Raw genomic sequence first — 22,501 nt, forward strand, 5'->3', positions numbered from 1 at the left:
TCACCGCGCTAGCACCCCTGCCTGGCAGCCTTTGGGGACCTGAGCCAGCTGCGCCTGCGCAGTCAGAGCAGGTCCTCCCAGGCCTCGGGTGGAACGGGTTGGGGAGCGGACAGTCTAACGGCCTGAGAGGGCTCAGCTGGTCCGGGTGGGATTCTGAAGGCCAGCGGAGGTGGGCTTACTAGGGAAAGGGGCGCAGCAGAAACTACCCGCAACTGAGCGGCGGGACCTGCGGCCGCCCGGGACCCTCGGCCAACATCCCAGCATCCTCTGCGCCGCGCCGGCCCCGGACTCCATTTCCCAGCGGCCCCTGCGGCCTGCCCTAGGGCTGCGGCGCCTTTGTGAGCGCGGCCGCCGGCCAGGATCGAGCCCTGGCCCAGCCCCGGCCTCCAAGGACCGCGCCGAAGGAGGTGCCCACTGGAGGGAGGAGGCGGTGAGGAGCGCGGGATGGAGCTGACGCCGGGAGCGGCCATGCCACCATGTGTGGGACCGTGTGTGACAGTGTGTGAGAATGTGTGAGACATTAAGGAACCGTGTGTGACAATGTGTTTGACAGTGTGGAACCGTGTGTGAGACCATGTGTGACTGTGTGAGAATTTGAGACCGTGTGTGACAGTGTGAGAATGTGAGGCCGCGTGTGAATATGTGTGTCAGTGTGAGACCATGTGGGACAAATGTGGGACTGTGTGTGACAATATGAGACTGGGTGTGAGAATGTGTGCGACAGTATGAGACCGTTGCCCCGGTGTATGCGGGAGCCTTTGACAGTATATGGGACCGTGTGGGACTGTGTGACACTGTATGTGCTTAAGACCACATCACCATGTGTGAGACTGGGAATGTGTGACAGTGTTAAACTGTCATTATGTGTGGACCACGTGTGAACAGTGTGTAAGACCATGTCACTGTGTGTGTGACCTGTGTGTGTGGGATAATGTAAGACTGTGTGACAGTGTGTGTGACTTTGTGAACAGAGCTTGACCGTGTGTGTAGGATTAGATGAGACTGTGACAGTATGTGAGACCATGTCACCGTGTGTGAGGTTATGTGTGGTTGTGTACGGTGTGTGGCTGTTGATATGGGACCACGTGAAACTGCGACAGAATTTGTGTGACAGTGTGTGAGACTGTGTCACTGTATGTGAAACTGTATGTGAACAGAGTTTTTGTTGTTGGACTAAGATTGTATGTGACAATGTTTGAGATTGTGCATGACAGTGTGTGTGATTATGTGAGACTGAGGGAGATGGTGTGACTTAGCACTGTATGTCATCCCGACAGTGAGTGTGACAGTGTGACTGAGAATGGCCTTATATGACCCATTGTGAGAGCAGGGCGGGCTACAATGTGGGGGCATGTCCATAGGTTGCCAGGGGAGGTGCCAGAATGAGAAACTGTGTGGTTTGTTGTCTGTGATTTGTGTGGGCAGGAAGCTGTGTGGGTGCTTGGAGATGCTGGTGTGCTCTGGGGTTTGGGAGACTGCTGTTGTGGTGGAGAGACAGAGAGATTGAGATAAAGGGGAAAAGATGGAGAAAGGGAGGGACGAGAGCTGAAAAGGGAGAGACAGACAGGAGCCTCAGCCTTAAGCCTGAAAAGCTGACCACGCTGGCTGCTTGTCCTCTGGCACAGTAGTTTTTCCATCCTTCTCAGTCTCTGGGGGCATGTGAGGAATTTAAAAAGAAAAAGGAATGGGAGACCTACCATGTGCTGTTTATGAAAATAAATGACAGAAAGATGAAAATTGAGCACTGTGCTCAATGCTTTATGTAGATCATTTCAGAATCCTCCCAACAATTGATAGGGAATAGTTACCATTTCACTGATAGAGAAACAGGTTTGCAGTGGTTACCTAACTTGCCAGAGGTTGTATAGGTAGCATGTGGTGGTTTGGCTGTTTGAGACCAGGTGTTCTGATCCTTAAGCCTAGTAGTTCTTACCACTGAGTTATGCCACTTCATAGGTAATGGCTTTATTCTTCAAGGCAGTAAGGTCTGCTGGACAAGAATTCACGATAGGGGGTTTGGATGACTGTTCAAGCATAGCCTGCCCCTCCCTCCCTCTCTCCTTCTTTCTATCTGAGGAGATTGCCCAGAAAAGTCAAGAGATTAGTTTTCAGTTGTGGGTCGTCATAAGCCAGGACCTGAAGTAGGCCGTCTTGACTCTTTGATCGAGTGTCCACCACACCACATGGACCCTCTGATACTCACTCTGTGTCTAGAGATGCTTTCTCTGAGAAATTTCACTTTGTAGCTTTATCTGTCATCCTTGCAGAAAGGGTGGGAACATATTTCCTTTCAACATCATGATCGGGTGGAAAGAATTAAAAGTTAGAACTGGTTTCCAGTTTGGCTTAATTACTTATTACCGTGATGCCTTGAATAATTACTCCGCTGTAGAGCCTTCATGCGTGAAAGGGGGAAATCCTTGCTTGGTAATGCCATTCTGTAATTGCTGTTTTTGTTTTAAATTATAAATGGGGAGGTAACTTAAACACAGAACATGTATGTTGTATTCTTTTTTTTTTTTTTTTTTTTTTGAGACAGAGTCTCGCTCTGTGGACCAGGCTGGAGTGTGGTGGCGCGATCTTGGCTCACTGCAAGCTCCGCCTCCTGGGTTCACGCCATTCTCCTGCCTCAGCCTCCCCAGTAGCTGGGACTACAGGCGCCCGCCACCACACCTGGCTAATTTTGTGTATTTTTAGTAGAGACGGGGTTTCCCCGTGTTAGCCAGGATGGTCTCGATCTCCTGACCTTGTGATTCGCCCGCATCGGCCTCCCAAAGTGCTGGGATTACAGGCGTGAGCCACCGCGCCTGGCCTGTATGTTGTATTCTTAAGATCCAAAGCATGTGGGAAAAAGAATTGTAAATTTAGATATAAATGACTTGCTCAGTGATACCTCTAATTTACTCCTGAGGTTGGGGAAAGAAGGAGAAAGAGAAGGAAAGGTTTCTAGGCTGATGATACTGAGAGCTGCAGGGCAGGCCTGGCATTTTATGGTTTCTTTTCCTTCTCCAGCTCGACTTTCTCAGGATACTGTCCCTCTCCCAGAGAGGAGCTGAAGGAGTACGACAGAAGAACTGTCAAATTCTGGAATCCTTAAAGCCATGTCCAAGGTAAGCAAGCATTTCTTCTCTCTTCCCTAAAATGCCATCTTATTTTTTAGGTTATACGAACATTTTGTTTTTCTTCCAAAATTCTGCAACCTAATAAGGTTCCATTCATCCAGTGACTCGTTCCTCATATCTTGCTTTCCAGTAAAAGTCTCCAAAAGCCTAGTTATCTTTTTTTCCACAGCCAGCATTTTTATCTTCACTCAAGAAATAGTTCAGCACCTCCTCTGGGTTTAGTGTCTGTTAGAAGCTCTCAAGATGCAAAAATACACTCATTGGCATATGTAAACCTTCATTGTAGTAAGTTGATTCATTGAGACTGAGGTGTATGTTCAGATGTAACCACTAGCATAAATAAAGCTTTTCCATAGACCTAGGTTTGAAAAGAAGGCAAGACAGGAGGGTTATCAGGTGGTCTTAGTCACAGAACAGGGCAAAGTCTCTTGCTCAAAGTGATTTTGAGGAGTGAGATGTGTTGAGTCTTGAATATTAAAGTGTGGGTCAGCTAGGGCAGGGATTTTTCCAGGCACTCCGTGGGCTTTGAAGAACAGTATTCCAGGGAATAATGAGGTACCATTTTAGGGACATTCTGAGTGTCCACAGCTATGTTATTCTAGGTCATCCAGTTAAGAGTAGTGGAATTAATATGTAAAAAATAGCAGAACTTTGTTTTGGAAAAGACTAATGGGAGAGCACTTGAATCTGCATTAAAATAAAAGCTGTATATGTCTATAATAATGAAAACAGTTGATAGTGTGGAATGGAGCCAGAAGAAACATATAATGTTAAGAAACAAATCCAAGTATAAGAATTCCATAAGAATGGAAATCTTCATTCACTGAACATATCATATAGTTATTAAAGGCCTTGTGCTAATTGCTGTGATAAATAAAAATAAAAATAAAGACCTTGTGCTAAGTGCTGTGATAAATAGGCCCTGTCTTTGTCTTCATAGAATTTAATGTATACTAGTTTATTATATGATGTACTGATATTATTTTAAATCAGTGGGAAAGGGATGGATTATTCATTTAGTAAAAAAAATTCTCTGCACTTAGAGAAAAATACATATAGGTTAAATGCATTATATAGGTTAAATATATATATACACACACACACACCTCTAGGTTAAAATATGGAAAATGGAGAAAGAGTAAGGTGAGGCAGATGCAGAAATCAACTAGTACAGCACTGTCCAATAGAACTTTCTGTGATGATTGACAATAGAAATGTTCTATATCTGCAGTGTTTAACATAGTAGCCACTAGCCAGATGTGGCTACAAAGACTTGTATATACTAGCATGACTGAGAAACTGAATTTTTCATGTTAATTGATTTAAATTTAGCCGTATGTAGCTAGTAGCTAGTGTATTAGACAGCACAGTCTTAGGCTTATAAAACAGTAAAGCCAGGAAGATAATTATGGGTGATCTTGTCCAAGTTTCTCATTCTACAGATGAAGAAAAAGAGGCCAGGGGAAGAAAGTGACATGTCCACGTAACCAGTTAGTGACTGAGTCAGACGTAAGAAGTTGTAATAAAAATTGAGGGTCAGTAATGTCGATGATGATGAGTAATGATATGAAAAGGGTGGTAGAAAATGATGAGGGGCACTGTAGCGAGTCTGTGATGGGGCTCATTATTTCACTCCCATGCCCAGAACCTTCATTGCCTTCCTATCTTACTTGGAATGAAATCCAGTGTCCTAACCATGGCCTATAAGGCCCTTTGTGCTTCAGGTCCTGGCTTTCCCAGACCTCATTTTCTACAAGTATTTACCTCTCTTCATTTTAATCACAGTTGTGAATTTGCTGTCCCTCAGACTTACTGTGCTTTTTCTTGTCTCTGGACTTTTGCATTTGCTCCCCCATCCCCCTACATGTTGACATAGCTTGCTCCCCCATTTCATTTAGATTGTTGTTCAAATCTTACCTCTTCATTTAGACTTACCTTGACTATATTATCTACAATAAACAGCCTATCACTCTTAATCACCCTTTACCTTCTTTTGTTTTTTGTGGCATATGTCACTACCTGACATGTATGACCTTATGTTTAATGTTTTTCTCCTTTGTTAGAATATTAAGAGGAGGAACTTTGTTTTGTTCACCTTTGTATTCCTCACTCTTAGAATAGTGCCTGGTTGGTAATAGGCATTCAGATGAATTCCTTATCTGTGAGTGAGACCAGGATAGCTAGAGTTAGCCACCTCTTCTTTCCTGCTACTGATTTGGTAACAGAAGAAAGAAAAAGCTGCAAGTATGATGTATAGAATAGATGGAACCCATTAGCCCAGATGCTGTTTCCAGGACCCCACCCCAGACCTCCCGAATCATGGTCTCTTGGTGGCACCTAAGAAAACACATTTTTATTGGGTTTCCCAGGATGATGATTATCTTTTTTTGAGATGGGGTCTCACTATTTTGCCCAGGCTGGTTTTGAACTTCTGGCCTCCAGCGGTCTTCCTGCCTCAGCCTCCCAAGTAGCCAAGTAGCTGGGTTACAGGTATCCAGGATGATTTTAATGCATGGTTTTTGAGAACCTCTGCCTTTAAAGATTATATTTAAAGTATGCCTCTTGTGAGCAGCATATAACTGGCTAGTTTTAAAAAAGCGAGCCTGATAATCTTAATCTTTTAGTGTTTATTACATATTTAATGTAATACTTATACATACGTGTTTAAAGCTACTGTATTTCTGTTTGTTTTCCATTTATCCCATCTGTTCTTTTTTCCTTTGTTTCTCCTTTTTTGCTTTTTTTTGGTTAAGTCAGGTATTTTTCCTTATTATTTTAGTAATAATACATAATTTTTATTGTTCTTTTAGTGGCTTTTCTAAGATAATATTCATACATTACTCATATGTAGTAATCCTTCTTTCTTCTGTAATCTTCCTCCTATGATTAGTACCCTTATCACTTCCTGAACAGGATAAGATGCCTATGGTGATTTAACTCCACAATATTCTTATTGCTCTATTTATAATTACTGCTTTAGAACTCTTAATTTCTTCCTGTGTTTTCATGCTTCCATTTTCCTTCTGTATTACTAATACCTGAAGAACTCTTCGAGTATGTCTTCGAGTGCAAGCCAACACTTTACTCCCACCCTGAATTGTTTTTTCAATTCAAAAACAATTTGGCCGTATCGTTGCTGGGTCAAAATAGTGTAGTTAAAAATTCTTTTGAGATTAAGTAATTTTGTGAAATCCCGGTCTCAATGGAGAGAATGACGTCTGTGAATCGATTTTAAGAAAATAATTCAAGACCTATGCAACATCATAGTAAAAAATTAAGATTTATCCAGCTGGGTGTGGTGGCTCATGCCTGTAATCCCAGCACTTTGGGGGGCCGAGGTGGGTGGATCATCTGAGGTCGGGAGTTCAAGACCAGCCTGGCCAACATGGTGAAACCCCATCTCTACTAAAAATACAAAAAAATTAGCTGAGCGTGGTGGTGGGCCCCTGTAATCCCAGCTACTTGGGAAGCTGAGGCAGGAGAATTGCTTGAACATGGGAGGTGGAGGTTGCCGTGAGCCAAGATCGCACCACTGCTCTCCAGCCTGGGCGACAGAGCAAGACTCCATGTCAAAAACACAAACAACAACAACAACAAAAATTAAGATTTACCCAACTGAAAATAAGCATGGGGGTTAGTAAATAAGATAGAGCATAATTATACTGTATAATAGTACTCAGCCAATAAAAGTGACATTATCAGTAAGTGAAATATATACATAATCATAGACATTAGTATAAGGAACCGTTTGAGCAGATTATACTAACTATAAATTATAATTGCTTTTAGGAGGTAGGGTGACATGGGAGTAGGCATGGGGGTGAAAGATTTCCAATTCTTTAACTTAAAAAGGGAAAAAATTGGCTGGGTGAGGTGGCTCACCCCTGTAATCAATCCCAGCATCCTAGCACTTTGGGAGGCCAAGGCAGGAGGATCGCTTCAGCCCAGGAGTTTGAGACCAGCCTGGGCAACATAGTGAGACATCATCTGTACCAAAAAAAAAAAAAAAAATTACCTGTGCCTGGTGATGAGTGCCTGTGGTCCCAGCTGCTTGAGAGGCTGAGGTTGGGAGGATCATTCAAGCCTGACAGGTTGAGGCTGCAATCAGCCATGATTGTGACACTGTACTCCAGCCTTGGCGACAGAGCAAGATCCTGTCTCCCAAAAAATAAAATTAAAACAAAGGAGTGGGGGGAAATCACTGAGGGTAGAAATACTGGAAAGTATATTTTAAGTTTCTTTAATGATGGCAATTTTTTAAATTAAATCAAAGTAAATATAAAAAAATGTACAAGGTATTCATGGTCTCATTGGCTGACAGGAAAATGTCAGATAGTTAAAACACAGACTCTATTAGTTCATGTGTGCAGCTAAAAAATGTCTCAAGGACTTTGTGTAGCAAAAGCTGCTTCGCTAATGTCTGCAGAATAAATGATGTGTGTGGAACACTTTCCCGCACAAAATTTTAAAGAGTTTGTATTGAAGTAATTTGAGTTACAGTAGAATTGATGATTAGCAGTGCCCAGGCCTATCCAGCACAAGTTTTAATTTTTAGACCTGATTCACATTCCTTTCCTTCTTTGAAGCTACAAGTCACTTCCTCAGATTTCCTTGTATTAAGAAATGTTTCAGAGATAGAAGCTTTTTAAGCAGCTGATGCGTGTAATTGATATTTCTTGGAGCCATACTTTTGCTTCCTATAACCTCCTTAACATTTTTGTGCATTTTTCCGGCAGTAGCAATTAACATTGACTCATTTTTTTTTTCCATTAAAAAGGTTTCTAAATAAAATCACTGATGTATTTGAGTATTTCTTCAATAGGAGCATTACTCTGCAAAGAGTCATATAAGAGTAGGGGTGATGTTCATATTTGACAACCAACAAGGCAAAGGCACACAGCAGAACTTATCCTAGCTGGGATCCTGGAGTTTGCTGCCATGCTGGGCATTAATCTTCAGTTGCTGAATTCCTTATGGAGAAATCTGGTGTGGTCACTAGCAGCACTCAGTGAAGTAGCTGTTTATCAATGAGTGTGGCAGTATTTCAGTATTTAAGAAATCAGTATGTTCAGGTGTGTACCATTGAATGCCATCTCTATGTCAGCCCAGCTTAAGAGCAGGCTTTGCTCTGTGACATGTCAAAACCAAGATGCATATGCCTAACCATACAACAAGCCCTGATAAGTCTTGAGCTGATTTATCTTGTTAGGAGGAAGACCCATTTTTAATTTTTAGGGAGCAAACTAGGTCTTGTTCCGTGTTATCTTAAAGATCCTTAATTCAACATTCGGTAGTATTATTTGGGAGCTGTACTGTAACATTTTAAAAACTCTCTTGCTCATCAAACAGGCACAATTGTGTATGTTTCTCTAGTGAGAGCTGTAGATATTTTTTGATGCATTTTATTATCAGACTTGGAGACATTCACTAAGTAAATTAATAGTGCTTAAATTACTATTATTTTGTCTCATGTAGCATGATTATAAGTTACCAACTATCTTTACAACTTAGTGGGGTTATCAAGAGCTGTTAGGCAATCATTTGTCGCCTCTTACACACAGTCTCAGGAAAATGTTTATTTCCAATGAACATATGTCCCATATTGAAGTAACTTTTATTGTACTTCTTTGATTCCTTCTTATCAAGTACTGATTATACAGATTCAAACATTTATTGTAATATCACTCTTCTTCTTCTCAAGACATTAGAAGTCATAGTCTTTGAGATCAACTTCATTTTATCTGTGACAAGTTTTTTCTTGTTTTGATCCAGATACCTTTTTGTTTGTTTGTCTTTAGAAACGGGGTCTCACTATATTGCCCAGGCTGGACTCAAGCATCCCAGGCAATCCTTCTGCCTCAGCCTCTTGAGTACCTGGGGCTTTAGGCATGCACCACCACACCTGGCCTGATTCAGATACCTTTTGTGACACCAAGCTCCTGGTCATCTAAACCATATGCCTTCCATTCATTTAAACCATCTACAGGAGAGGAATTTGTGTAAAACAAATGTTTAAAATTCAACACAAACAAGACCTAGGTTGTCATTGTGAAATGTGTAATATGAAATGTAAAAAATACGTGAGATACCTTATGTCATCAGTGAGATGAGATGCATCACTTTGACAGCTGGTTGGCAAATGTTGTCTTTGCCACCAAGCACAAATTCAGTGGCATACTTTCACACGTCAGGTGATCTGTCACTCAGCTTCTTGATTGCTCTCTGTTATGGTATACATTTAAGCCATATTTTTGCAAGTCAGTATATAACTTTGTTTACTGTTTCTATTATATATTTAATTTTGGAAAGTCAATATAAGCATCAAACATATTTATATATATTTTTATACAACCCTATTGATGTCTCTGGAACATTGACCATTCCATTGTACTGAGTTTGGAAAAACGCCAGATTCAACCATGTACACATTATAAAGCTTAACTCAGCCTGTTTCCTCCTCGAAGCTCTTTACTGCCCCAGTGTATCTGATTTTCCAGTGTTGAGAAATACTCTGGCATTTAGTATGAATAACATATTTTATACTTTATTTACAGTGTTCTGTTGTTTTCCAATTTTGTGTGTGTGATAAATCCTTTCTCTACCAGTAGGATTATCTCTCAAATTGTATACTTTCCATGACAGAATATCAAAACAAAGCACAAAGAAGTCATTTAGCAATTACCTGACATGTGTTGCTCACAACCTAAGATACTGTCAGAAAGTTTTGCTATGTGCAATATTTTTCTCTAAAAGTATAGACAATTTAACTTTTTAACTTAGGCTCATGTGAGGATATGAACACTAGTTGAGCAAGAATGTGTTTATGTCATTTCAGGATTTGGTGACATTTGGGGATGTGGCTGTAAATTTCTCTCAAGAGGAATGGGAATGGCTGAACCCTGCTCAGAGGAATTTGTACAGGAAAGTGATGTTGGAGAACTACAGGAGCTTAGTATCATTGGGTAAGGACATGTCCCCTTAATTCAGAATCTGTACATGGGACTGAGCTCCACTGTAATATTTGGGAAACCTCTGACGTGCTTCACTAAATTTCCTTTTCTTGTGCTTCCCAAAATAGGTTGAATTTGTAGAATTGGCAGCTTCATCTTCCCCATTCTTATTCCTCAGCTCCCTCCCATTATTCTCCCACCTTCTTGATGATGCAGAAACTTGATCTTATTTATAGACCTGCCTAATTCCCCTTTTGTTTTTTGTAAGCAGGAGTTTCTGTTTCTAAGCCAGATGTGATCTCATTATTGGAGCAAGGAAAAGAGCCCTGGATGGTGAAGAAGGAGGGAACAAGAGGCCCATGCCCTGGTGAGTGAGAGAGAAATAGGGAGACAGAAGCCATTGCCAGGAAAAGCTCAGCAATTCTGAAAGATTTCAGTTCATAATTGACGTTTCCTGGGTAGGTTTTCTTAAAGACTCAAAGCCTGGGAAGAAATATTGAGGCATCTTTAGTATGAGCTCCTCAATTTGTTCTCTCTGTCTGTATTCTCTCACAAGTTACAGTCTTCTCTGACAGTAATCTTCTCTGATAACCCATTTTCCTATTGTTGGATCCAAATGTCACAGCATCTCCCTGTCCTTGCCTTTTAGTTTTATACAAGTTGCTTGGTTTCATTTTTTAAAAATCCAGGTGCCTGTAATCCCAGCTCTTGGGAAACCAAAGTGGGTGGATCACTTGAGCCCAGGAGTTCGAGACCAGCCTGGGCAACATGGCAAAACCAAAAATACAAAAAAAAAAAATTAGCCAGGCCTGGTGGCACGCGCCTGTAATCCCATCTACGTGGGAGGCTGAGGTGGGAGGATCACCTGAGCCTGTGATCTGAGATTGCGCCCCTGCACTCCAGCCTGGGTAACAAAGCAAGAGCCTGTCTAAAAAAAAAAAAAAGAAAGCCAGGTTTTTCCTGTTTGTTTTGTTTTGTTTTTTTTTCCTTTCTCAGTTACTTATTCCTTTTAGATTGAAGGATTGATGCATTTATGTATTTATTTATTCTTTTACCAAGCCTCATTGACTTTATGTTTTGAGAACAGGATTCTGCTAAATTCTTGGGATTATTCAGAGGCTTATACACCAACAAAGAAAAAAGAAAGCCAATTTTATTTTCAATTCTGGGTAACTAGAAGATGATAACACTTAATAGAAACAATCAGAAGAATAGGTTGATAGGAGGAAAGATGAAAAATTTGGCTGTGGACATAAGAGGGTTATATATATAAGATGAGGAGAGTTCCAAGCAAAGAAATGCAACATGCAACTGGTTTAGAAGATGGGGGCTCAGAAAAATAGTCTGATTTAGAGATGTCAGTGTGAATGAATGAGATCACTGGTCTTAAGAGTTTGAGAGATAAAGCCTGATGCTGAGGCCTTTGTGGGGAAGTGAATCTTTGATAACTTTCTCAGTATCCTCCATGGTAAATGGCATCTCTATAATTTGTCTTTGGTTAATATATATATATTTTTAGATGAGGTCTTGACCTGTTGCCCAGGCTGGAGTGCAGTGGTGCACTGCAACCTCCACCTCCCAGGTTCAAGCAATTCTCCTGCCTCAGCCACCCAAGTAGCTGGGATTACAGGCATGCACCACTACGCCCAGCTAATTTTTCTGTATTTTAAGTAGAGATGGGGTTTCACCATGTTGGCCAGGCTGGTCTTGAACTTGTAACCTCAAATGATCTGCCCACCTGGGCCTCCCAAAGTGCTGGGATTACAGGCATCAGCCCTGCCCCCAGCCTGTCTTTGGTTAAATTTTATGCATTTTAATTTTTCTAGATAATTGTCCTTTTCATTTAGGTTATCAGATTTCATGAATTTGAGCAAAATAATCTACAATTAGTTTTCTTTTATATGTATAATGGTTTCCAATTTTAATTTTTTATTTTGTATAACTATTCTTTTTTTAAAAGAATATATTGGTCGGGTGTGGTGGCTTACACCTGTAATCCCAGCACTTTGGGAGGCCGAGGTGGGTGGATCATGAAGTCAGGAGTTCAAGACCAGCCTGGCCAAGATGGTGAAACCCTGCCTCTACTAAAAATACAAAAATTAGCCAGGTGTGGTGGCAGGCTCCTGTAATCCCAGCTACTTAGGAGGCTGAGGCAGAGAATCACTTGAACTCAGGAGGTGGAGGTTGCAGTGAGCCGAGATTGCACCACTGAACTTTAGCCTGGGAGATAGAGTGAGACTCCGTCTCAAAAAAAAAAAAAGAGTACATTTATTAGGTTGCTCTACTCATAAATCAGTTTATTTTTAAAGAACTAGCTTATGGATTTATGTATTCGTATTCTTTTCCAATTTTGTGTTTTTTTCTGTACTAATTCATAAAATATTTTCTCCTTACTAATTCTTTCCTTCTAATTTTCTTATTTATTTTGATCTCCATAGTGCTGAAATGAGAGCTTAATCTATTAATTTAATTCTTTTATTTAGTAATGAGATTATTAAGGACTATGAATTTTCCTCTAAGTTTATCTTTGTCTATCTCCTGTAGATTCTGATACTTAGTGTTTTTGTTACTGCTGTTCATACTAGATAATCTACCTTAAAAATTTTTTTCTTTCACCCAGAGTTGTTTAAAAGAGAGTTTTCTGGTTTTATTGTATTTGATCAGACAGTATTAAGGAATTATTTACATACAGTAAACTGGATACATATAAATTGTACAGTTTGATGACACTTGCATATACCCATGAAACTGTCACCACAATCAAGACACATTTAGTATTTCTATCACCCCAAAATATTGCGTGTGTCTCTTTCCATCTATCCTACTCTCCACTCCCAGTTCCAAACAAACATGAATCTGATCTTTATTTTTTATTAATTTGCATCTAAAGTAAATGGAATCATACAGTATGTATTTTGTTACGTCTGGCTTATTTCACTCAGGATAATCATCTTGAAATTTATCTGTATTGTTGCATGTATGAATGCAACATTTCATTTATCCATTCACCTGGTGATGGACATTTGGGTTGTTTCCAGTTTGGGGCTATTATAAATAAAGTTGCTATGCAGCTGTCATGTACAGGACTTTGTGTGAACATATATTTTTATTTTTGGGGGGTAAATACCTAAGATGGAAGAACTGAGTTATATGATAGGTATATGTTTAACTCTGTTAGAAACTGTCAGTTTTCTGAAGGAATTACACCATTCTTCTAGCAGTGTATGAGACTTCCAGTTAATCCACATTCTCACCAAATCTTGGTATCATCAGTAGTATTTTTAATTTTAGTCATTCTAAAGGTTGTATTGTGGTTTTAATATGCATTTCTGGAATGACTAATAATGTTGAGCCTCTTTTCATATGTTTACTGGCCATGCATATAACTTTTATGAAATCTTTGTTCAAACATTTTTCCCATGTTTTATTGGATTGTTTATCTTATGAGTTGTAAGAGTTCTGTATATAGTCTTAAAACAAGTTCTTTATCATTTATATGTATTGGCTTATATGTATGCCAATTATGGCTTGCCTTTTTGTTTTTCTGCTGCCACCTCTGTTGGAGGCAAAGTTTGCAATTTTTGTAAAATCCAATTTATTAATTTGTCTTGGTTGGTGCTTCTTATATCTAAGAAATTCTTGCTACTCCCAGGTCACAGAGATATTTTTCTAGGAGTTTTAAAGTTTTAGCATTTATATTTAGCTCTGTGAATGATTTTGAGCTAATTTATGTGTCTTGTGTGAGGTAAAGGTTGAGGTTCATTTTTTTTTCCATATGGATATACAGTTGCCCCAAGACCCTTTGTCAGGAAAGACTTTCCCTTCCTAATTCTATCACCTTGCTACTTTTCCTGATCATCACTTGACCACATATGTGTGGGTATAGTTCTGGAATGTCTTCTGTTCCATTGATCTATATGTCTATTGTCTCACCAGTTCCATACTGCCTTGATTACTGTAGCTTTGTAGTAAGTTTTGTTACCAGATAGTGCAATTTGTAAAATTGCCTTGACTGTTTTAGATCATTTGCATTTCATATAAATTTTAGAATGAAGTTGAGAATTTCTGCTCAAAAAACTTAGATTTTTGTTGGGATTACATTGATTCTGTACATCAGTTGAAAAAAACTGACCTCTTAACATTGGGTCTTCTAATATAAGTATGGTTTATTAAGCCATTTATTAGTCTTTAAAAATGTCTTGAAGTTGGGTGTGATGGTGTGCGCTGGTAATCTCAGCTACTTGGGGGGCTGACTTGGAAGGATTGCTTGAGTCCAGAACTTGGAGACTAGCCTGGACAACATAGCAAGACTCTGTCTGAAAAAGAAAAAGGAAAAATAATAAAATTTATCTTAAGAATATTTTGCAGTATCCAGTGTAGTGGTACTCTGTTAAATTTTTTTTCCTAAGTCTGTGATAGTTTTTTGAGTGCTATAATAAATAGAATTTTTTTTTAACAATTCAGTTTTCTAATAGTTTGCCACTAGTAGGCAGAAATGTAAATTGATTTTTATATTAGCTTTACATCTTATGACCTCGCTAGATTCATTTAATAGTTGCCCTCACAGTTATTTTGTAGGTCCATGAGGATTTTTTGGATGGACAATCATGCTATCTACAAATACAGTTTTTTTTTCCTTCTGATCCTTATACCTTATTTTTCTTGATATATTGCAATGGCTAGGACCTCCTATATAATGTGTAATTGAAGGGGTAAGAGGAAATGTACTTGTGCTGTTTCAATCTTAAGGGGAAATGTATTCTGTCTTTTACTATTAAGTAAGTGTAAGCTGTAAGTTTTTCTTAGATGTCCTTGATCAGTTTGAAAACGTTACTTTCTATTCCTGGTTTGCTGATAATTTTTATAATAAATGGATCAGATACTATTTCTACATCTGTTGAAATGATCATGTGATTTTTTTCTCTTTAACCTTTTAATATGGTGAATTACATTGATTGATTTTCAAATGTGAAACCAATCTTGCATTTTTGGGATAAACTTTACTTGGTCAAGATCATGCTGTTAATATTTTCCTAGATTTCATTTGCACAGTTTTATTAAAGATTTTGCCTTATGTACATGTGCTACATTGGTCTGCAGGTTTACTTTTTTTTTTTTTTTTTGAGACGGAGTCTTGCTCTGTCACCAGGCTGGAGTGCAGTGGCTCAATTTCAGCTCACTGCAACCTCCACCTCCCGGGTTCAAACGATTCTCCTGCCTCAGCCTCCCGAGTAGCTAGGACTACAGGCATGCGCCACTATGCCCAGCTAATTTTTGTACTTTTAGTAGAGATGGGGTTTCATGATGTTGGCCAGGATGGTCTCGATTCTTGTCCTCATGATCTGCCTGCCTCGGCCTCCCAAAGTGCTGGGATTACAGGCGTGAGCCACCACGCCCAGCCTGCAGGTTTACTTTCTTATAATTTTTTTATCTGGTTTTGGTATCAAGATAATACTGGCCTTATGAAAACAAGTTGGAAAGTGTTTATCTTTCTCTATTTTCTGACAGTTTGGATAAAATGGTATTATTTCTTCTTTAAATATTTGGTAGAATTCACCAATGAAGACATCTGGGCCTGAAGTATTTTTTACATAACAGCTTTAATGGATATAGGGTTAATCAGGTTATCTGATTTTTGTTGAATCAGCTTTGGTAGGCTGTGTCTTTCAAGAGATTTCTGTGTTTCATCTGAGTTTTTCAATTTATTAACGTTTTTAAAAAACAGCTGTAGGCTATGTAATGATAACTCCTCTGGTGTTGCTGATATCTGTTCTTTTTTTTCTTTATAACTGATGTTTTAAAAGAACCTACTTCTGTTTTATTTCCTCTGTGGTTGTTTTTCTATGTTGTTAATTTTCTTTCTTAACTTTTTCTTCTACTTTCCTCAAGTTTACTTTGGTCTTTTCCTCACTTCTTGAGGTGACATCTTAGATTATTGATTTTTAGACTTTTAGTTGTTTTCTAACATAAGCATTTGAAAACTGTAGATTTTTCCTTTAAGTACCATTTTAGCTGTATCCCACAGATTTTGATATGTTGTACTGTCATTATCAACCAAGATATTTTCTAGTTTCTCTTGTATACTCTGACCCATGATTTATATAGAAATGTGTTTAGTTCTCAGATGTTTGGAGTTGACTAGGTATTATTGATTTAAAAATCAATAACCTCTAACCTCTGTTGAGGTTAGAGAGGATACTCATCTTGGTTTCGGTACTTTGGGATTTATGGAGACTTGGTTTATGCCCCAGAATATAGTCTATCTTATTTACTGAACACATTGTGTGCACTCGAATACATGTTGTACAAGTGTTGGGTGTAGTGTTGTATAAATATAAATTAGATCAAAGTAGTTAACCCTGTTGAGATCCTCTTTGTTACTATTTTTTCCTAGTTTTGTCAGTTTCTGAGCAAAGCATGTGTTAGTTGCCTATTATGACTATAGGATTACCTATTTCTTACACTTTCAATTTTTGTTTTATGTATTTTGAGGCGTTATATTAGGTGCATACACATTAAAGATTATTTCTTTCTGATGAATTGATCCTTTTATTACTATATGTCTCTATCTTTGGGAATACTCAGTTTTAAAGTCTATTTTATCTGACATGAATATAGTTAGTCTAGCCTTATGCTTACTGTTTGCATGTTACATCTTTCTTTATCTGTATTATTAATGTATTCTTATATGTAATGTGAGGTTTCTATAAACAGCATATAATTGTGTCTTTCATTTTGTTGATTCCTATAAGTTCTGCCTTTTAACTGAATAAGGAGTTCATTAATATTTAATTATTTATATAATTTGAGTTGAGTCTACTATTGTTTTCAATATTTCTTATTAAAAAATATTTGCTCATCTCTATCTTCTTTTGGGATGTTTGAATATTTTTTATAATTCCATTTTATTTTATCTGCTGGCTTGTTGTACCTTTTTATATTATGCTTCCAGTGGGTGCTATAGTGCAATGATGCTCAAAATGTCGTCTTGAGACCAGCAGCACCACCTGTGAATTTATTAGAAACGAAGATTCTCAGCCCTCAACCTCCACTAACTCAATCAAAAACTCTGTGTGTGGGGTATAGCAATCTGTAGTTTAGCAAGTTTTATCTAATTCTGATACACTCTAAAATGTAAGAATCATGCATGTAACGATTATAATATCCATCCTTAACTTTTCAGTCTAATGAGAATTAGTATTCATCAATGACTGTACCTATGTTTTTACTTCCTTATTATAGTTTTATCAGCTTAATTCTGGGTTTAATTAGATCATTGCTCCTTGGTAGTCATTTCATATTTCTTTTTTGACCCATCAGTCTTCAGAATTTAATCTTCATGTTGACTTTTTATAGGGCATTCATGGGTGTGATTTGCAACTGTTTAGAGAGGAAAGTGGAATTTGGAAGGGCACTGAGGCAGCACAGTGGAATTAGCAGCCTCAATTTAAGTATGTTGCCTTCAGATTCTTTTCCTTCCAAATATCATTATCCACTATAATATTTAAGGTTAGTGGTAATATTCCATTTGGTTTCAGACATTTACCCCATTCATGCAAGCATGTCATTCTTATAAGAGGATGAATTAGTGTGGTGTTTTATGTATTATTGATTCAGTATTTATTCCAAAGATACTAAGCACCTTCTGTCTGTCCAGGCTATTTTAGGCAATGGGTGTTCAAGGGTGAGAAAAAAAGTTCCTGCACATGAATGTTTACATTCTAATAAGAATAGAGAGTAAGTTAACATGTAATATGATATTAAATAAGTTAAGTGCTATGAAGTGCAAAGCAGGAGGAAAGAGAAACATAAGAGTGTGGAATACTTCATACTGGATGTTCAGCAAAGGCCATACTGAAGAGGTAATATGTGAACAGAACCTCAAGTGAAGAAGTGCAATGAGAGAAGGGATCAAGCAGATATCTGTGGAAAGTGCTTTTCAGGCAGAGAAACAGCAAGTCTGGTGCTCCTAAAGTGGAAATAAAGTGAATTCCCATATGACTGAAGTGGAGTAAGCAAGCAAGAGAGTAGTAGAAGATAAGATCAGAGAACACCAGGTCATGTAGAGTTTCATAAACCAGGGTAGGAATTTTCACTTTATTCTAAATGTAGTAAGAAACTACAGGAAAATATTAAGCAGAAAAATGAAGTGATCTGATTTGGAACTGGACAGGGGAAGGCAGACTAAGTTCTGTGCTAGGTTAGTAAGACCAAGCAGTTTGATACAAAACTACTCTTATATGAAGGCATCTTAGCTGCAGGGATCAATTGAAAGTTTACATATGGTTGGAGTTTGTTACATAGAAAATGATTTTCTGGAAGACTTTTTTTCTAACTACAGATGTTTACCCATAGAGTTTTATGAACAATATGAACAACCATAAAGTTTTACATGTATCCTAATAAGGATATTAATACTGCCTAGTGTTGTTTTTAGGCCTGGGATTCCAGTGGAGTTTTTAATCATATTAACATCATAAAACTGGCTTATAAAAGATAACTTAGCTTGAATGCAGGATAACCTATGACAAGAGAGGAAAGGTGTTTGAAGTCTGTTATTAACTTAGATATAAAAAGATGATTATGATTTTTAGAATACCACCTTCATTGTTTCTTATATTTACCTTACTGGTTGTCAATGATTATTTCCTTAATCAACTCTCTTAAGTTCTTATTATTTATAATGTCATTATTTTAGAATGCATTATAAGCTTTTAAATCCTTTAACTTATGATGTATTTTATTCACATGTTTTTGTTTTAGAATTTCTTCTAGTGAATTAAATACAAAAGACATTTGTTTCTTGATATCTTTTAGATTGGGAGTATGTATTTAAAAACAGTGAATTTTCATCAAAGCAAGAGACATATGAAGAATCATCCAAAGTTGTGACAGTGGGAGCAAGACATCTTAGTTATAGCCTTGACTATCCCAGTTTGAGAGAAGACTGTCAAAGTGAGGACTGGTATAAGAACCAGCTGGGAAGTCAAGAGGTACATCTTAGTCAATTAATCATCACTCATAAAGAAATCCTTCCAGAAGTTCAAAATAAAGAATATAACAAATCCTGGCAAACATTCCACCAGGATACAATCTTTGATATAGAACAGAGTTTTCCCACCAAAGAAAAAGCACATAAGCATGAACCACAAAAGAAAAGTTACCGAAAAAAATCTGTTGAAATGAAACATAGGAAAGTCTATGTAGAAAAGAAACTTTTGAAATGTAATGATTGTGAGAAAGTCTTCAACCAGAGCTCATCCCTTACACTTCATCAGAGAATTCATACTGGAGAGAAACCCTATGCATGTGTTGAATGTGGGAAAACGTTCAGCCAGAGTGCAAACTTGGCGCAACATAAGAGAATACATACTGGGGAGAAACCCTATGAATGTAAAGAATGTAGGAAAGCCTTCAGCCAGAATGCACACCTGGCCCAACATCAGAGAGTTCATACTGGAGAGAAACCTTATCAGTGTAAAGAATGTAAAAAAGCCTTCAGCCAGATTGCACACCTGACTCAGCATCAGAGAGTTCATACTGGAGAGAGACCTTTCGAATGTATTGAATGTGGAAAGGCCTTTAGTAATGGTTCATTTCTTGCTCAGCATCAGAGAATTCATACAGGAGAGAAACCTTATGTGTGTAATGTGTGTGGGAAAGCCTTTAGCCATCGTGGATACCTAATTGTACATCAGAGAATTCATACTGGAGAGAGACCCTACGAATGTAAGGAATGTAGGAAAGCCTTCAGCCAGTATGCACACCTTGCTCAACATCAGAGAGTTCATACTGGAGAAAAACCTTATGAATGTAAAGTATGTAGGAAAGCCTTCAGCCAAATTGCATACCTTGATCAACATCAGAGGGTTCATACTGGAGAGAAACCCTATGAATGTATTGAATGTGGGAAGGCCTTTAGCAATAGTTCATCACTTGCACAACATCAGAGAAGTCATACTGGAGAAAAACCCTATATGTGTAAGGAATGTAGGAAAACATTTAGCCAGAATGCGGGCCTTGCTCAACATCAGAGAATTCATACTGGAGAGAAACCTTATGAATGTAATGTTTGTGGGAAAGCCTTTAGCTATAGTGGATCTCTTACTCTACATCAGAGAATTCATACTGGAGAGAGACCCTATGAATGTAAAGATTGCAGGAAATCTTTCAGGCAGCGTGCACATCTTGCTCATCATGAGAGAATTCATACTATGGAGTCATTCTTGACTCTTTCCTCTCCCTCACCCTCCACATCAAATCAGTTGCCAAGACCTGTAGGTTTCATCTCCTGAATATTTCTGGAATCCACCTCTTGATTCCATTTCCATTCCATCATCCTTGTCCAATGCACATTAATATATTTGACATGGGATACTCGAGTAGCTTTCTCATTGGTCTCCTTGTACTCACCATTGTCTGTCAGATGTCCACGTTGCAACCAAATTTGTATTTAAAAAAATATGTTTAATCTCATTTCTCCCTCATTAAAATCCCTCAGTGGCATCCCATGGTTTTTAAGTTAAAGCACACATTCTTCAAAATAGCCTAAAAACCTAGCCTCTAACACCTTGTTGCAGGTTACCTTCCAAAGTTTCTATCTTGTGTCACTATCCATCTCATTCTCTGAATACTTATCCAGGATTAAGATACATATTCCAGGATCAAAAAGACCTGGGTTCCAATCTTTGCACTTCCATTTCCTGCCCTCTAATTTGGGGGCAGCATTTTGTGCTTTGTAAGCTTCAGTCTTATTTATAGTATGGGAATAATAATGGTTCTACCTCAGAAGTTAATAGAAGAATGAAATAATGCATGTAAATTGCTCAGCAGCGTGCCTAGCATAATTACTCAAACCATAATGTAAAGTAAAAAGATAACCATACTATACATAGAAAGCCAATCATCTCAGCCATGATTATCTCAGAAATAAAAAGAGATGCAGCAGCTCAGGACTGAGAGATTGTGAAGTTTTTTTTTTATTAGGAATGGTAGGCATTTTTCTAAAAGTAGGTGAGGAGGGTATCTAACAGTAGGATTTACATTAGAGTCCATGATATAGGGTAAGATGGTGGCTTATATCAGCATTCACTGGATATTTAACAGTTCTAAGATGCTAATGTCTTACTTTAAAAGTCTTTTTTTTTTGAAATGGAGTCTTGCTCTGTTGCTCAGGCTTGAGTGTAGTGGTGCAATCTTGGCTCACTGCAACCTCCGCCTCCTGTGTTCAAGTGATTCTCCTGCCTCAGCCTCCTGAGTAGCTGGGATTACAGGCCTGCACCACCACGCCCAGCTAATTTTTGTATTTTTAGTAGAGAGAGGGTTTTGACATGTCGGCCAGGCTTTACTCTAACTCCTGACGTCCGGTGATCCGACTGCCTTGGCCTCCCAAAGTGCTGGGATTACATGCGTGAGCTACCGTGCCTGGCCTAAAAAGTCATTTTTAATAAGACAGTTTACTGAGATGTATTCATCATTTACATGTAAACAAAGGCAAAATCGAAATTAAAAAGAAATCTTGAAACAAGTCAGTAACCAATGATGAGTAGAAAATAAAGTATAAGCTTGAACCCCTGTTCTAAATCTGGGTGAATGAATTATATCAAATCTATGTCATTTAAAATAATAAAGGTTGTTAAATTACTAAAATTTCAAAACTAGTGAAGAAAAGAAACCAAAACTGTAGGTCCGTTCTCATAAACTGGCCCACAAACATGTTTGATTCTGTATGCATCAAGTTTAAAATACATATGAATACCTTCAGCAGACCATGTGTTTTCCCTTTCTCCAACATTCAAACCACTCCCTGATTCTTTACATCTGACCTCTTTTAATATTACTTCCTGACCCCAGAAGTCTTTTGGCATATAATCAATGCAGTGATCAATTCACATGTGACTATAGATACAAACAGAATGACGAAAGTTTAATGGAGGATGAAAAAGAAGACGAATAAATATTTTATCCTTTATATGGTAAGACAGATTCACTATCATACTGATATCAGTAGCCCATGAATTAATTTACAGATTCTACCCAACAAAATTCTAATAAATTTTGTAAGGTTTTAACATGTATGTGTGAACATACATATTCATGCTGTTACACATATAAAGAAAATTATAACAAAAGTGACCTATACCATCAGTGGTTTAACAGTTTTGGAAAAATGTATCGTGCTCTATACAACAATTCATTCTTTCCATATGTGAAAGTTACTTTCAAGTGCTTTATCTAAATGTGGAACAAACAGTGATTAGAGGACTCTGTGACACACTCTAATCATAGAATGAGACTGGCCTTCCTAAACATGAGATTCAGAAGCCTCCCCACCTCCTGTCAACAAGTCATAGATTTGACTGTATAAGAACTTTATAAAGCTTTTATATGATCAAAGATAGTAAAAGATACAATATTTTTTAAACCTAA

The 22,501-nt window shown here is 38.2% G+C and overlaps 1 protein-coding gene across 5 annotated transcripts; it reads left to right on the top strand.

Annotated features, from left to right (window-relative positions):
- The first annotated feature begins 2 nt into the window (after positions 1-2).
- On the top strand, positions 3-22,501 carry LOC103784696 (zinc finger protein 583). 5 transcript variants are annotated; one of them, XM_034944613.3, is made up of 5 exons: positions 3-430; positions 3,013-3,110; positions 9,958-10,084; positions 10,341-10,439; positions 18,890-22,501. In XM_034944613.3, exons 2-5 carry the CDS (start codon positions 3,102-3,104, stop codon positions 20,365-20,367), a joined length of 1,713 nt encoding a protein of 570 aa, XP_034800504.1. In that variant the 5' UTR covers positions 3-430; positions 3,013-3,101; the 3' UTR covers positions 20,368-22,501. The 5 variants fall into 5 exon arrangements, with proteins under 5 accessions (XP_034800504.1, XP_008960449.1, XP_008960450.1 ...); XM_008962201.5 differs by having other exon boundaries at positions 10,344-10,439; XM_008962202.5 differs by having other exon boundaries at positions 32-407; positions 10,344-10,439.

This window comes from Pan paniscus, chromosome 20 (assembly GCF_029289425.2).
Source record: "Pan paniscus chromosome 20, NHGRI_mPanPan1-v2.0_pri, whole genome shotgun sequence".
NCBI classification, from domain to species: Eukaryota; Metazoa; Chordata; class Mammalia; order Primates; family Hominidae; genus Pan; species Pan paniscus.

Excerpts from the sequence above, each read along its gene's own strand:
- LOC103784696 (XM_034944613.3), top strand. Across the intron at positions 10,085-10,340 it reads CAGGAGCTTAGTATCATTGG|CAGGAGTTTCTGTTTCTAAG; the intron begins GTAAGGACATGT and ends GTTTTTTGTAAG. Across the intron at positions 10,440-18,889 it reads AACAAGAGGCCCATGCCCTG|ATTGGGAGTATGTATTTAAA; the intron begins GTGAGTGAGAGA and ends GATATCTTTTAG.